The sequence below is a fragment of the Scomber scombrus genome, chromosome 10 (assembly GCF_963691925.1).
Source record: "Scomber scombrus chromosome 10, fScoSco1.1, whole genome shotgun sequence".
NCBI lineage: Eukaryota > Metazoa > Chordata > Actinopteri > Scombriformes > Scombridae > Scomber > Scomber scombrus.
The window spans coordinates 547,209-563,806 of record NC_084979.1 but is presented as its reverse complement, the minus strand read 5'-3'; the positions used below and the strand labels follow the sequence as shown (position 1 = coordinate 563,806).

Here is a 16,598-nt window from a genome sequence, read left to right as displayed (position 1 = left end):
ATGTCAATGTCATAGGACAGCTTTTGAGTTGTTGGATGTCTTTCTTGTCAGCTGTTGATGGAGTTAGGACAGCTTCCTGCTTCCAGTCGTTGTGTAAACACACATTTTGGACTTCACATCTGTAACTCTAACATTTCAGTCACTGAGTGGCTCCTGATATTTGCTCACAGACAGAAACACACATAAACCTGAAGTCACAAAAAACTGAATTGACTCAAACTGCTAATGATGACCATGGGATGCTGTTGAAAAAAGCTAGTAAGTTAAGATTAATTCTAAACTACACTAAACTAAACCAGACTAACACACCACAAGAAACATCTCCAAGGAAAGTGACTATAACATTAAATAACAGCAGACCATGTACAATTGAAGACTGCACACAAAAATATACAAGATGTATATTTCCTTCAATACTGCTGATTAGTATAGCTTCCCTTTATGTTCCTTCCTTCACCTTTGTTTAGCATATTTGATTTCACACGATTTGTATTGACTTTGATGGATAGGTGTTCTGTTGCATCTGCCTGATGTTATTTATTTCCACATTTTAAAATGCTTAGAAGATCCAATGAGATCCTGTTCTCAACATTCTCCTTGTGACAAATGTCATGAGCCACTCAGTGACTGAAATGTCCAGAGTTCTGGCAAAGCAGGATTGTTATAGGTGGTATCAGGACCAACTGTACTTCTGTATCAGATGCACAGAGGTGACATTAATCCTCTAATCAAGCAGGTATGTTTTCCAGAAATGTTGGACAGCAAACCTCCCATGTAGAACACACAAATGTGTTGTCAATAAAACACTTCCCCCAACAAAACCTACATTAACAGCATCCTGATCAAACTATGGAGTAAGTCTTTCCTGAAGAGTACCAAAGTGAACAGAATGATGAAAGGTCAGTGTAACAGTCTCAGCTGATGTCCTTGTGTTCAGCAGGCCGTGACAAAACATCTGTCAAACTATTCTGGCTTGTTACCTGTGTGTGGGATCCTGAGCGCATCCTGTTTGTCCAGAGTGTGTGTGTGTGTGTGTGTGTGTGTGTGTGTGTGTGTGTGTGTGTGAGTGTGAGTGTGAGTGTGAGTGTGTGTGTGTGTGTGTGTGTGTGTGTGTGAGGAGTGAGCTGGGCTACGAGTCTTTGAGCATGCTAATCTGGGCAAAGATCTTGAGTGCAGGGCCGAGTTTGATGTTCATGGTTCCCATGAGATGGTCCTCCTTCAGCAGCAGCAGGGCCTGTCCATCTATCTCCTGAGAGCGAAACTCCTCAGCGATCTCCAGACAACCTGCAGCCACACACACAGTCAACAGTGAGGATCTCCTATGGCCTCATATATTACAATGATCAACATGATGAATTTGGCACCACATTTTGTTAATACATTGTTGGTATTTGTATAATCTCCTGCTTCATAGCTGTTTCCCTTCTCTTTCTCTGTCACTTTTATTACTGAAAGGAATCAAAAAGGCATCCATCAGAAACACTCCTTTAGCCTCTCCCCCTCTGACAGCTGAGCTGGCAACACACAATGTAATAAACCTGTGCTGGATCCTGCCAAAGTATCAGGGGGGGGCTGCAACTAACAATTATTGTGATTTATTAATCTGTCAATTATTTTCTCTATTAATTGATCAGTTGTTTGGTCCATATAATGTTAGAAAATGGTGAAAATGTTGACCACTGTTTCCTAAATCCCAAGATGACATCCTCAAAAGTCTTGTTTCAACCCAACAGTCCACAACCCAAAGATCCAGCTTACTGTTATAGAAGACTAAAGAAACTGAGAAGCTCGAATCAGAGAATTACAAAACGGTCTCCTAACCCATTCATTGACTTAACGGTGCAGCTATGGAATTTTTACATGATCCTTCATTTCTGATAGGAATTCATCTCAATTGAATACATGACATAGTGTATGAATTTATATTACAGGTCCATGTATTGTGTGAAAGGGAAAAGAACAAGAAACTGAATAATCTGCTTATTAACACAATTCTCATAATGTCAAATTATTATATACATAAATATATGAGCATGGGTGATCGGTCCTTTTCCTCTGTAGCTCCGAGGCTGTGGAACGCCCTGCCTGACCACCTGAGGGCCCCACACACTGCACATGTTTTTAAACCAGACCTAAAAACCTATCTTTTTACAAAAGCATTTTGCTAAATGTCTTTTATAGGTTCTCCTTCTAACCTTTTTTAGGGCCCGAGCACTGACAAGTCAGTGAGGGACCTATTGCTTTTGCCGGAATTATTATTAGGGCCCGAGCACTGACAAGTCAGTGAGGGACCTATTGCTTTTGCCGGAATTATTATTATTATTCCTATTATTATTATTTTTCACGTTCTTATGCCGCCACTTTGAGCGCATTTTTGGCGGCTTGAACATGCATGAAAACTCATGAAATTCTGCACACACGTCACAGCTGGTGAAAATTTATTTAATTTAACGTGATTGGACGCAAGCGTGGTAAGGGGACTCGCTAGCGCCCCCTAACGTCGGGTCATGTGACCACAAATCCTCTCGGATCGGCATGAAATTTAAATATGTTACAGCTCACATCGGATCATTGAGAAATTAATTTTGTGGAATTTTTTTACCAAACAGGAAATCGTCCACGCGGCGTGGCGTGCACCGATTTTCATTTTTTCTAACAGCGCTTTGAGGACTTTATGATGTTCACAGAATCATGAAACCTGCCACGTAGGTTTCAAATCATGAGCTCTTTCATCTGATACCACATTTGCCCAATATTTTGCCCCAACAGCTCAGTAGCGCCCCCTAATGCCTTTTCCCACTTAGGATGTACTGACAAGCTCTAAAACTCACCAAATTGGACACACTCGTCAAGACTCACTAATATTATTTTTTGGTATAACCGCAACCTTTTAAGTGCCAAAATGACTCTACAGCGCCCCCTAGAAAATTAAAAGTTGAAGCCCCGCCTTCTACATGCACATACATGAACGAAATTTAGGATTCATATATATCATGACCAGACGCACAAAAAAGCCTCCTGGACCCATACCCTAAGTCCAACAGGAAGTCGGCCATCTTGGATCACAGGTGCATTTTTTCCGCCATTTTCCCCATTTCCAGGTCTCGCACTTTAACGAACTCCTCCTGCAGTTTTGACTCCACAGACTTCAGATTCGAACTGTATCATCCTCAGACCTTGATGATGTAAACTTGACAACAGATTTTACCTACGTTATACCAGGTGGGCGTGGCAGTCGTTTGTTTGTATAAACAAACAACTCCTTATAACTCCTCAATACATTGTCGGATGTTTATACATGCATCACGTGAAATGTCACACTTGGTGACGCCGTTTCAATTTCAACATCATTGGGGGTGGGGGTGGCAAGGGGTCTCCATAGCGCCCCCTAACAGCAGGTCATGTGACCAAAGACTTTGTCTGATCTTAGTGAAATTTACAGGACTCATAGCACTCATGGGTAAACGCCCAAATTATTTTTTTCAAAATTGTCGCTCTAACAGGAAGTGAGTTATTGTGCATTTCCTGCGTCACTTTTCCGTTTTTCCCTCTGCCTTTAGAGGACTTTCCGGTCTTCACAGAATCACCAAATTGTACACATACGTCAACAGTCACACATATTGCCTACTGACAAAGTTTGGGATTTTTAAGTGAGAAAATGACTCCACAGCGCCCCCTGGAAGATTTCAAAGTTTAACCATTATATGAATACCTTATCCCGTTTCATTTCTGCTCTTGGTCTGCCATCTAGTGGAGACATTAACCCCATCACACAATGTTCCATTGGAGCAGCAGGAGCAAAGACCTTTACATGGCTGCTGTCAATGCCCTGCAACTGCGACAAGCACTGACGTTCCTGCGTATGAAGACCTCTACCTGCGCGCCCTCCGACTGCGCCACAGTCCGACGTGCGTGGATGTGCGAGGGCCCTTCGACACTGCTTGCAGTTTTAATTATTATTCCTATTATTATTATTTTTCACGTTCTTATGCCGCCACTTTGAGCGCATTTTTGGCGGCTTGAACATGCATGAAAACTCATGAAATTCTGCACACACGTCGCAGCTGGTGAAAATTTATTTAATTTAACGTGATTGGACGCAAGCGTGGTAAGGGGACTCGCTAGCGCCCCCTAACGTCGGGTCATGTGACCACAAATCCTCTCGGATCGGCATGAAATTTAAATATGTTACAGCTCACATCGGATCATTGGGAAATTAATTTTGTGGAATTTTTTTACCAAACAGGAAGTCGTCCACGCGGCGTGGCGTGCACCGATTTTCATTTTTTCGAACACCGCTTTGAGGACTTTATGATGTACACAGAATCATGAAACCTGCCACGTAGGTTTCAAATCATGAGCTCTTTCATCTGATACCACATTTGCCCAATATTTTGCCCCAATAGCTCAGTAGCGCCCCCTAATGCCTTTTCCCACTTAGGATGTACTGACAAGCTCTAAAACTCACCAAATTGGACACACTCGTCAAGACTCACAAATATTATTTTTTGGTATAACCGCAACCTTTTAAGTGCCAAAATGACTCTACAGCGCCCCCTAGAAAATTAAAAGTTGAAGCCCCGCCTTCTACATGCACATACATGAACGAAATTTAGGATTCATATATATCATGACCAGACGCACAAAAAAGCCTCCTGGACCCATACCCTAAGTCCAACAGGAAGTCGGCCATCTTGGATCACAGGTGCATTTTTTCCGCCATTTTCCCCATTTCCAGGTCTCGCACTTTAACGAACTCCTCCTGCAGTTTTGACTCCACAGACTTCAGATTCGAACTGTATCATCCTCAGACCTTGATGATGTAAACTTGACAACAGATTTTACCTACGTTATACCAGGTGGGCGTGGCAGTCGTTTGTTTGTATAAACAAACAACTCCTTATAACTCCTCAATACATTGTCGGATGTTTATACATGCATCACGTGAAATGTCACACTTGGTGACGCCGTTTCAATTTCAACATCATTGGGGGTGGGGGTGGCAAGGGGTCTCCATAGCGCCCCCTAACAGCAGGTCATGTGACCAAAGACTTTGTCTGATCTTAGTGAAATTTACAGGACTCATAGCACTCATGGGTAAACGCCCAAATTATTTTTTTCAAAATTGTCGCTCTAACAGGAAGTGAGTTATTGTGCATTTCCTGCGTCACTTTTCCGTTTTTCCCTCTGCCTTTAGAGGACTTTCCGGTCTTCACAGAATCACCAAATTGTACACATACGTCAACAGTCACACATATTGCCTACTGACAAAGTTTGGGATTTTTAAGTGAGAAAATGACTCCACAGCGCCCCCTGGAAGATTTCAAAGTTTAACCATTATATGAATACCTTATCCCGTTTCATTTCTGCTCTTGGTCTGCCATCTAGTGGAGACATTAACCCCATCACACAATGTTCCATTGGAGCAGCAGGAGCAAAGACCTTTACATGGCTGCTGTCAATGCCCTGCGACTGCGACAAGCACTGACGTTCCTGCGTATGAAGACCTCTACCTGCGCGCCCTCCGACTGTGCCACAGTCCGACGTGCGTGGATGTGCGAGGGCCCTTCGACACTGCTTGCAGTTTTAATTTTATTTTATTTTTTCTGCTCTGTAGCACTTTGAGATTGCTGAAATGTAAAGTGCAATACAAATAACATTTATTAGGGCCCGAGCACTGACAAGTCAGTGAGGGACCTATTGCTTTTGCCAGGATTCTTATTATTATTATTAAGCACGCTCTTATGCCGTGTAATGAATCGCATTTTTGGTGGCCTGAACATACATGAAAACTCATGAAATTCTGCACACACGTCGCAGCTGGTGAAAATTTATTTAATTCAATGTGATTGGACGCAAGCGTGGTAAGGGGACTCGCTAGCGCCCCCTAACGTCGGGTCATGTGACCACAAATCCTCTCGGATCGCCATTAAATTTAAATATGTTACAGCTCTCATCGGATCATTGGGAAATTAATTTTGTTGAATTTTTTTACCAAACAGGAAGTTGTGCACGCGGCGTGGCGTGCACCGATTTTAATTTTTCGAACACCGCTTTGAGGACTTTATGATGTTCACAGAATCATGAAACCTGCCACGTAGGTTTCAAATCATGAGCTCTTTCATCTGATACCACATTTGCCCAATATTTTGCCCCAACAGCTCAGTAGCGCCCCCTAATGCCTTTTCCCACTTAGCATGTACTTACAAGCTCTAAAACTCACCAAATTGGACACACTTGTCAAGACTCATGAATATTATTTTTTGGTATAACCGCAACCTTTTAAGTGCCAAAATGACTCTACAGCGCCCCCTAGAACATTAAAAGTTGAAGCCCCGCCTTCTACATGCACGTACATGAACGAAATTTAGGATTCATATATATCATGACCAGACGCACAAAAAAGCCTCTTGGACCCATACCCTAAGTCCAACAGGAAGTCGGCCATCTTGGATCACAGGTGCATTTTTTCCGCCACAGGTGCATTTTTCCAGGCCTCGTACTTTAACGCACTCCTCCTGCAGTTTTGACTCCACAGACTTCAGATTGGAACTATATCATCCTCAGGCCTTGATTATGTAAACTTGATGACAGATTTTTCCTACGTTATACCAGGTGGGCGTGGCTGTTGTTTGTTTGTATAAACAAACAACTCCTTATAACTCTTCCATACATTGTCGGATGTTAATACATGCACTGCGTAAAATGTCACACCTGGTAACGCCGTTTCAATTTCAACATCATTGGGGGTGGGTGTGGCAAGAGGTCTCCATAGCGCCCCCTAACAGCAGGTCATGTGACCAAAAACGTTGTCTGATCTTCGTGAAATTTACAGGACTCATAGCACTTATGGGTAAACCCCCAAATTAATTTTTTCAAATTTTTCACTCAAACAGGAAGTGAGTTATTTTGCATTTCCTGCGTCAATTTACCATTTTTCCAACAGCGTTTAAAGGACTTTCCCGTCTTCACAGAATCACCAAATTGCCCACATAGGTTCACACTCAGGAGTACTTTAATTTGAGACCATAACTGCCCCTGGGCGTGGCACAACAGCTCAATAGCGCCCCCTAATGCCTTTATCCATTTTGTACATTTTTCCAAACTCCTACACTCACCAAATTGTACACATACGTCAACAGTCACACATATTGACTACTGACAAAGTTTGGGATTTTTAAGTGCGAAGATGACTCCACAGCGCCCCCTGGAATATTTCAAAGTTTAAGCCCCGCCTTCCACATTGACATAGAAAAATGAAATCCACAAGGCCTATGTATTATGTCCAGACGCACAATAAAGCCTCTTGGACCCATACCCTAAGTCCAACAGGAAGTCGGCCATCAAGGCTAAAATGTTCAATCTGGATCATTTTTATTATTATTATAGTTGTACGCCTTTTTGACAGCCTAAACATGCCCCAAAACTCACCAAAACTTGCAATCATGTCCGATCCGGAGAAAACTTTGATATTTTAAGGAGCGGGGAAATGGCCGACGCAAAAATTGATTAATAGCGCCCCCTGGAAAATTTAAAAAATCAAGCCCCTCGACTCAGATTGACGTAGACAAACGAAATTCGGTAAACACATGTATCATGTCCAGACGCACTAAAAAGCCTCTTGGACCCATAGCCTAAGTCCAACAGGAAGTCGGCCATCCAGGAAAAAATGCTCAATCTTGACGCTTTTTTGGCCCTTCACCCACATTCCTTTGTGCTGAGAAGTCACCCAGACTCATTTGTGGTCTTAGTGTGCCATCTAGTGGAGACATTAACCGCTGCACACAATGTTCAATTAAAGGCACAGGAGCAAAGACATCTACATGCCAGTTTTGACAGCCCTGCGACTGCCGCACGCACCGGCGTGCACGTACGGCGTTACAGTTGGGGGGAAAACGGGGGGGTGCGAGGGCCCTTCGACACTGCTTGCAGTTTTAATTATTATTATCATTATTATTATTATAAAGCCATGAAAACCCCAGCCCCTTTTACCCTTTTCAGAATGAATTCCAGTGGTACTGTAAATCCCTAAAATGCCTTCATAATGTGTAAAACTATACAAGTAATGGCTGTTCTATCCTGTCATTTAATTTTCTTTATCTAAATGTAGGTACTCAAACACATGCCAAAGACCTTGGTATCCTGTCTTGTTTTTGTCAATTCATTGTTCATTAAAGAAAAAGAAGAGAACATGGTTATGTTAACTGTAGCTTACAAGCCAAGAACAGAGTGCTTCTGGTATTACAAATCCACAACATTTAACTTGATACATTGACATGCTTCTGTATGTGGCTCAGTGACAAATAAAATGAAAAATTCAAAAATGTCTAAGCAGAATCAGTTTTATTAATATCTATATAGTGTTCTTGTTGGTTTGATGTCATTTGAAATGACATTTGCAACATTTGTTTTTACCAAAAGTAAGACTGAGTGCTCCTGAAAGTATCCCATGTTGTAACCACAAAGAATGATAAATATTAAATATTTGATCCACCTACAGTGTATTTAAACGTATAAAAAGAATGACTTCATGTTAAAACATCAAATGAAAAAAGAAATGTGTTTAGTCAATATTAAGCAGACATATCCTAAAAACAAATGTTTCTACATAAGTTGGGCCCAATGATGTAAAATGTACTAAAAAACATTTTGTTGCATTGTCAAAGTGGATTACATTTATTTGACATTTTAGTTCATATTTATTTTCCTGTACATAATCAGTCTGATACAGTGTCTGACCATGTTCCTTCTACAGTCAAACATCATTGTTTGTTGAAGAAATGGAAACTGAAAATCAAATATGATAGTCAACAAGGTTCAGTGAACTTGTTTTTTTCTGACAACAAGAAATGATTAGGATATTATATTTTAAATCCAGTCAAGAAACAATCATTTAACAAATGAACTCATTTCTTCAACTGTAAATTCTGTGCAGGGGAAAACAATAAACATTTTATAACCACAATCATTTCATCTTTAAATTTAACACGTTAACAAAATGTCTTTTTAAATGGTGTTTACACTACGAGTCACTTCATGTGGTTCAACTGACATGATTCCCTATATTATATTTACTATTTTGAACAACTTTTAACCTTTAATTAATATGAGAGAGTGATAATGTAAGATTATGCAAAACTAGTCGATGTGTTGTTTTATTGAGAATTTGAGGGCTTTAAGCAAGTGTAATATTTTTGGTTCAAGTTTTTATGATGCATTTATTTTCACATTTTAACCCTTTTAAATTTGATTCTCCATTGACGTATGGGCTGCATAATTAATTGTGTGTTTATCACTTATAGTGAGAAGCTGACTTAGAAAATATGTTTTCAGGGCTTTTAATGTTTGCAGAGTATAAGACAATGAACTACGGATGCATGTAATGCTTCCTATCATAATCACATGATCTGAAGATAATTTTCATGAATCATCAATTAATCATTTAGTCCATGAAATGTTAAAATTTGAAAAAATTGTGAATAAAATTAACATTCACAATTTTCAGAGGCCACAGTGATGTCTGTTAAGATGGAATTTACTGTCATGGAGCTAAAAAAACAAACAAAAACACACACAACCAAGCAAATCATCACATTTGGGGGACTGGAAACATAATTGATTCATTGTTGCAGCTCTAAAATGAACATGTAATAGCAGTGTTGCAGTGTCCCAGGCTGAGGTCCTGAGTCCGGCTCAGGACCTCTGTTGTATTGCATCTCTCCTCTCTCTTCTATCATTTCTTGTCACCTCTACACTGTCACTATCAAAGGCAAAGGTGCAGTGAAAATACTGTAAACAGATGTAGTACAGTGAGAGTTGTGGCAGGGCCCACCTGGCAGAGAGCAGATGAACACGTAGACGTCCTCCACGTTCCACTGGCCGGGGTCACTGGGCAGGAAGCTGTGGGGCAGCTCAGAGCCATGCACCACAGGTACCCGCTGACCAGCCAACAGAGGGGATGTGGGTCTCTTGTAGCTGGACAGGTCTGAACACTGACTGGACCCTCCTTGTGCAGGATAGACCGAGTGACCAGAGAACAGAGCAACAGCAGCAGGCGTCTGCACAGAGGGAGCAGGTTTGAGTCAGGGAAGTTTCCATACAATACACATGCTTTACATATTAACTATAAGATGGTGCATGGTAGCTGCATAAAAGGAAAAAACCCCATTAAACCGTGTTCAAGAAGAGATTTGATCATGTGCTTCCATGAGAAGGAAGCAAATGATAATGAAATAATGAAAGTCATGAAAACCTTTACACATATCTGGCTGGCTGAACCAAACTCAACAACGGTGACAAGAGCAGAAGAGCCATGAGCCAAAGGGGGCACACTGTGAGGTGGTGGGCGAGGCGTGAGGTGCTATAGGCTGCAGCCTAGTTCCTATGTCTTATAGCAAAATCTTTTAAAACAGAATATAATTTTGCTAATAATTGTACCTAGTATAGATAGTCAGAGAAGACCATTTATACACAGAAAACTAACTTAATAAGTGTTTAAATAACAACTACGTTGTGAACCCAAATATGAGTCGGTACTCAGCAAGAAAAGCTATTTTTTGGCAACTTTTTCAGCTTTTCTTATAATTTGTACTAAATTGCACCACCCTTTCTGTTAACTGTCCAGGAAATTAACCATTAAATAACTGAAAGTTATTCTTATAAGTCAATAATAAATCAATCAAACTTTATTTGTACAGCACCAAATCACAACAAAAATCATCTCAAGGCACTTTTCACATAGAGCGGGTCTAGACCGTACTCTCTAAAATGAATGGATCTGTAAAATAGATTGTTACCAAGGTTGGTCTGGTTTATAAGAGAGGGCAGTTATCCTTCACATCTGGAAACCTTGCACAACATTAGAAATGAAAAATCACAAGTTGAATGCAATCTCACCTTTCTTTTAGACTCTAAATGGGAGTTTTTGTGGTTTCTGTTCAGTGCTCTTTGTTTCTTCATGTTCTCTAAGGTGGTTTTGCGGTTTGGGAAGAGACCCATTCTCTTAGTGCATCCCACATTGTAGCTGCAAAAACAGTTAACAAGGTTAGCGGAAACTTAGACTTAAAGAGCACAGCCTCATAATGAATCTTACCTGGTTTATTTTCATTATTGTTCCCTGTATTGTACATTATACACCAAACCATAGATTTGGTATGTCTTGTGTGGACTTTAAAGGACTCACTTGTTCTTATTCTTACATGAGAAGGTGTTGAAAGCGGTGCCTTATTCAATACTCCATGACTCTCCATCACATAGACAGGTGGGCTGACAGGGATCTACCATCCTCCACACAAGGATACTAACACTGCCACACAGCTTCTACACATATTCCCAAATATGTATTTTTGTGCTGATATAGCATTTTTTCAAGGAGAGATGACAGAGATTTTTTTATTTCACAGGAAATATAAAGTAAATGAGCAGACCATCATTTTCTTACCGTTTGGCACACACTGTAGAACAGAACCTCTTTGATCTTTTGAAGATGTAGGCAAAGTCCACTCTGCCACATAGTTCACAGGTCAGCATGGGCTCCTGCTGGGCCTTTAACTCTGAGGGAACACACACATAACCCACAGTCAACCACCATCAAACACCACAGCTACTGCTGCCAACATCTATGTAGGAATAGGACTAAGTTTTGGAAGACATTGTGCACAATTAGAGTTACAAAGATTAGTTGATTGATTGATTGATTGATTGAAATGAATTGTCAAATTAATTCTCTGATTGTAACTTCTCAAATGTAAATATTTCCTGATTTGTTTAATCCTCTATGTAGGACTATGTGATATGATGATATACATTTCATACTATGTTCTATCATTTATTTTGTTGTGACACAAATCACACATGTTTTGCACTGACTACATGGATAAATTATTCTTCTTGGCTTTTTACTCAAGAAGCTTTTTTTGCACTTAGAGTAACTAAGTAACACTTTACCCTTTGGTGAGAGACCATCCATCTTTGAGTCAGTGTGTCTCCTGAGGCTCTCAATTGAGAAAGATGGACGTTCCACCTGCAGACAGAAAAAGTACATGTCATTACAGCAGGTGAAACCGCTGCAAGAGACTGGAACTCACTTGAGAACACAAAGTACAAATATGCTATTTTTTTAAAGAAATGTTACCTTTAGTCAATAGATGGCAGTAGAGAATGTCAGAATGGCATTAATAAAGGGGTGGGAGTGAGGTGGTGGATTTTGACAGTTACCGTATATTGTTTTTAATATGATCACAAAATTCTTTTCGTTTTGTTAGTTTGTTTCTACCGCAACTTCTCTAGATGGAACATTTTTCATGTCAACTCCATGTGGTCAAGATGTTCATCTCAACTTATTTAATGTTTCATGTCTGTCTTATAACAGCAGTCAGTTGTTCATATGAACAGTAAAGAGGTTTCCTCTCTGTAATCATTCCTTCTGTTCATACTGACTATAAAAAAGATCTTCAAATGTGTTTTCAATGGAAGTGATGGAGGACTAAATCCACAGTGTGTCCACACAGTCAATTAAAAATAACTGATATGATTCTTCACACATTTACAGTTTTTTTAGCATCAAATTCCCTCTTAGTGTTTCCCTGTTGAGCTGTGGTGGAAGTATAGTAACAAAAAGAGGAACTTTTCCAGTAAAAACACTGTAACGTTGAAACATAGAAGACTTGAATTTTGTTGTGTGTGTGGCGGTTACTTCCCAGGTTCGTCACCAAGGCACTGGATTATATCTACTATACACTAGAAGAATTTGAGAAGACTTAGTTCTGACACCCAATGTTGTGGTTTGATCTGAAAAACCAGCCAAAAAGAAAATGTTAAATTATTAATAAATGTAGCTATAACTTAACAACTATGAAGGGAAACAACAGACACTACATGCTGATTGTTTGAACTTTTTAAAACCAATATAATGAATAAATCAAAAACAAATAGTATATTGCATTGCAACATTTAGTAGATCATATCAGCTAAGACTATCACATGTCAAAAAGGTATTGTCCTGTACTTGAAAAAACACTATTAAATTAAATATCCAGGTTTTCTAGGATATGTGGGAAAATTAGGTATTTTTACAACATTAAAACAGCTACTTAGTTTATACAGCTGCCCACAGAAAGCACCTTCAACCATTAACTATATGGGCACAGTACTTTCAGCTGCTGGATGCTGGAGAATTTCTGTTTGGCAACCCAGCAAACTGCATGCAGTAGCCTGGATAATAATACAGAGGAAAAAAGTCACAGGTTTAATTCCTCCAGCTGGCCTGGAGCATGTGTAAAAAACAATGCTGAACTTTAAAGTTTCAACAGGAGTCACTGAAAGCACCATTAAGAACATCATGTTTAATTAGGAAAGACATTCGCTGCATGAGGAACTGAGTAGAATAAACTGATATTTAGTCTGATTAGCCACAATCAGCAATCAAACACACATAAGTAAGCTGTAAACCATTAATCAAACCAATATCTAACCGTTAACATCAGACTATGTTATTATTATTATTATTATTATTATTATCATCATCATCATCATCATCATCCTTTATCAGTTTGACAAAATGTCAAAATAGTTCAAATATACATATTAGCCTCAGTTTAAGAACTATTTTCATATTACTTTAAACCTGTTCTGTTTACATCAGTACATTTTCCTGTTATAATGAAGATTGTGTCTGTCCTCTCTGTGACACACTGCCATGTATATGTCCAATCAAAATTAAACTGCAGGTGGGTCAGTGACAAATAATGGTCTGCAAGATGAGCAATTCAAAAATACCTCAAAAACAGCATCAGGTTTCTTAAAGTGTACATTTTGTATCTATGTCAGTTTTATGTCATTTGAAATGACATTTTAACCCCTTTAAATATGACTAAACCACATGGACACAAAAAAACCCTCATTGACCCAGGCACACTTTGGCTCTCACACGCTGAATAAAACCTTTGCCAAGACAAAGTATATCACTGTAGAATATAAAAAACTGTTTTCTAGTCTAAAATATGTTATTTTATTTTTTCTCACAAACCCCCAGGTTCATAACCACTGGTTTAGATCTGGGAATAGGGTGTTATCAGAAGGAGTCGAAAGACACAAGAATCTCAAGCCGTCAGCCAATCAGACAGGTTAGACACAAGAAGTCTAGGCTCATGGACAAGCATTACTTGTCAAAAGTTAAAATTACAAGAGTTGTTTCTTTTCATTACTGTTACTGCCATATAATAATCATATTCTGTGTGTGTGTATTAGTGACTTCACAGACAGACACACACAGAGCTCCAGCACTCACAGGGAAAGGCTCAGCACCCTCCTGGATAACAAAGCCCTCTATTAGATGGGTGAGGACGTGGGACCCGACTAGGGCCTGGGCTGGTTTGTTCTCTCCATTCTGTTTGCTGCTGTCAGTGTTCCCATTCCCAGAGGTCATGGCTGGAGAACAGGCCGCCCCTCACCTGTCAACACAGATAGCATGGTAAGCTCAACATATGCTGGCCACATGGACCTGAACCCCAATTACTGCTGTTCAAATACACAAATACAAATACACGAAGAAGGCAATGCTCAAATCCTTGGAATGTGACAGTTTAATGCTGCTCATTGTTGTGGCAAAAGCACACAGTATTACTAACATTTAGCTTGACATACAAATAACAGAGGTATCTCCTCCTCCCTCTCTCTCTCTCTCTATCCATCCATCTATACCCATTAACATTCATGTACTATTAATGCATTCAATAACCTAAACTTCTTCCCCAGAGTTGTCTGTGCTTTCTCGTCTCACAGGTAATCTGGGCCTGTAGACGTCCGGATGACAGATTCCAGTCCCGGACCTTCTAGCTTCAATGTTTATTTTCAATGTGCTTCTCTCTCCTATCCTTCCTCTCTCTCCTCTCTACCCCAACCGGTCGAGGCAGATGTTTCCCACTTTGAGCCTGGTTCTGAGGTTTCTTCCTGTTAAAAGGGAGTTTTTTCTTGCCACTGTCGCTAAGTGCTGCTCATGTGGGAATGTTGGGTCTCTTTAAAATTAAAACCTGAAGAGTACGGTTTAGAACCTGCTCTATGTGTAAAGTGCCTTGAGATGACTTTGTTGTGATTTAGCGCTATACAAATAAAGATTGATTGATTGATTGATTGATTGATTGATTGAATTCTTGACCCCTACAGTGAGGGGATCCAGTGGCACTGTTATGCTTTTGACAAGTGAATTTTGTTGAATCATTAGTTGTGTGTGAGTGTATGATTAAGGACACACCTTACACAGCAGTGGACTATATTGCAATTATGGATTGTAGTATTCTTCAATTTGAATTTGGCATAAATATAATCCACTATACCAGTATTTTTCTGATTAAATGTATACTTCTGTAAATGTTTGTCCTCTTAGTTATTGACAGGGGTGTGGTGTCACGTTTGCGAGCAGAGGGGTTCTTCTCTAAAAAGGATTTTAATAGGAACCAGTGTTAAAAGTGGCTCTTAATCTCAGAAGCCGTTTTGGGTCATATTGTATTACTTATGTTTTGCTGCCATAAGAGACGGAGAGTTCCAGAAGGCAGTCTGAACTCCACACTAGGGCAGTCTGTTGTTTAACGTAGAGGTTTCTGGTGTTGTTGTTGAAACCCACTGGCTTCATATTAAACTGTCAGTATTCAGCAACTGATTGTAGTAACTTCCATACATATGGCGGTTAGCAAAAATAGCGTATTGGCTAGTTGGCTGGTTTAAGGAATTTTAACTTATAGAAATATTAAGAAGACAGATACATTCATACCTCCAGTTTCCTTCTTTCCGTTTAAATTGCACAAATGAAACTGTATATGAAGGGCACGGACACAAAAGCTATTCAATACCCGAGTTTTCTTCCAATAGGAATGTTGTATAGACTTATAGCTAGCCGTGTATCTAAACTGTTTAGCTTTCACACTGGTTACAGGGATTAGTTTCCTGCCTATGAATGAATTAAAGTACACAGCATTAAAGCCCATGTTTCCATTCCCCCTGTTTAAAGTCAGGAAAAGTTCAGAGGAGTTAGCTTACTTTTACAGTCCGAAACCACCTTTGGATCAGTTAGAAAACAGGCGCTCCGCTGGTTAACAATAGAGGGGAAAAGCTCTTTGTTCAACGGCTCCAAACAACGCTTTCATTTACTTACAGTCCTTCCGCCAAAACGGCGAGGAGCCACTTCACCGCCTAACTCTGACATATATTATACCCCCGTTACACGAGCACACGCACATTTAGCTGGTTCATATCAGAACTATGTTTCGGCCTTTTCTTCATACGAGCCGCAAATACTACGATCCTCCTAGTGTGTGTACCTAATGGCCAAGCCACAAGACTTCCTGTAATAACCTTCACAATTAAAGCCTCGCAAAGTACTGATAGTTGAAGAGAGGAAGATGAAACCAGCTGATTCTCTGTGTTTGCTGCATTGCTTTAATGTTAAAATCTTAGCATTCAAATAGTTAAAAAAAAAAAAATGTGTGGTTAACCAGCGTGAAGTTTAAACAAAACCAACAACAGGTTTATGTCAATGTTTTCCAGAAGTTTCAAACAGCAAGTGGGTGGAATCTGCCCAGTGGCTTCGATGAACGTGATGTCGG

At 39.9% G+C, this 16,598-nt stretch overlaps 1 protein-coding gene across 1 annotated transcript; it reads right to left on the bottom strand.

The window, feature by feature from the left end:
- Nucleotides 1–1,055: 1,055 nt before the first annotated feature.
- Nucleotides 1,056–16,136, bottom strand: LOC133988307 (polyhomeotic-like protein 2). The gene is made up of 7 exons (XM_062427919.1): nucleotides 16,033–16,136; nucleotides 14,288–14,450; nucleotides 11,947–12,022; nucleotides 11,441–11,552; nucleotides 10,897–11,023; nucleotides 9,833–10,058; nucleotides 1,056–1,284 (listed from the first exon to the last, which is right to left on the bottom strand). The coding sequence occupies exons 2-7, from the start codon at nucleotides 14,423–14,425 to the stop codon at nucleotides 1,130–1,132; spliced, it is 834 nt and encodes a 277-aa protein (XP_062283903.1). The 5' UTR covers nucleotides 14,426–14,450; nucleotides 16,033–16,136; the 3' UTR covers nucleotides 1,056–1,129.
- Between the last annotated feature and the right edge of the window lie 462 nt (nucleotides 16,137–16,598).

Bases quoted from the DNA above. Each gene is read 5' to 3' on its own strand.
- LOC133988307 (XM_062427919.1), bottom strand. From the start codon at position 14,425: ATGACCTCTGGGAATGGGAACACTGACAGCAGCAAACAGAATGGAGAG. The intron at 12,023-14,287 runs GTGAGTGCTGGA...TTCTGTCTGCAG, and splicing joins AGGGTGCTGAGCCTTTCCCT to GTGGAACGTCCATCTTTCTC. The intron at 1,285-9,832 runs GTGGGCCCTGCC...GTGTGGCTGCAG, and splicing joins GTTCATCTGCTCTCTGCCAG to GTTGTCTGGAGATCGCTGAG.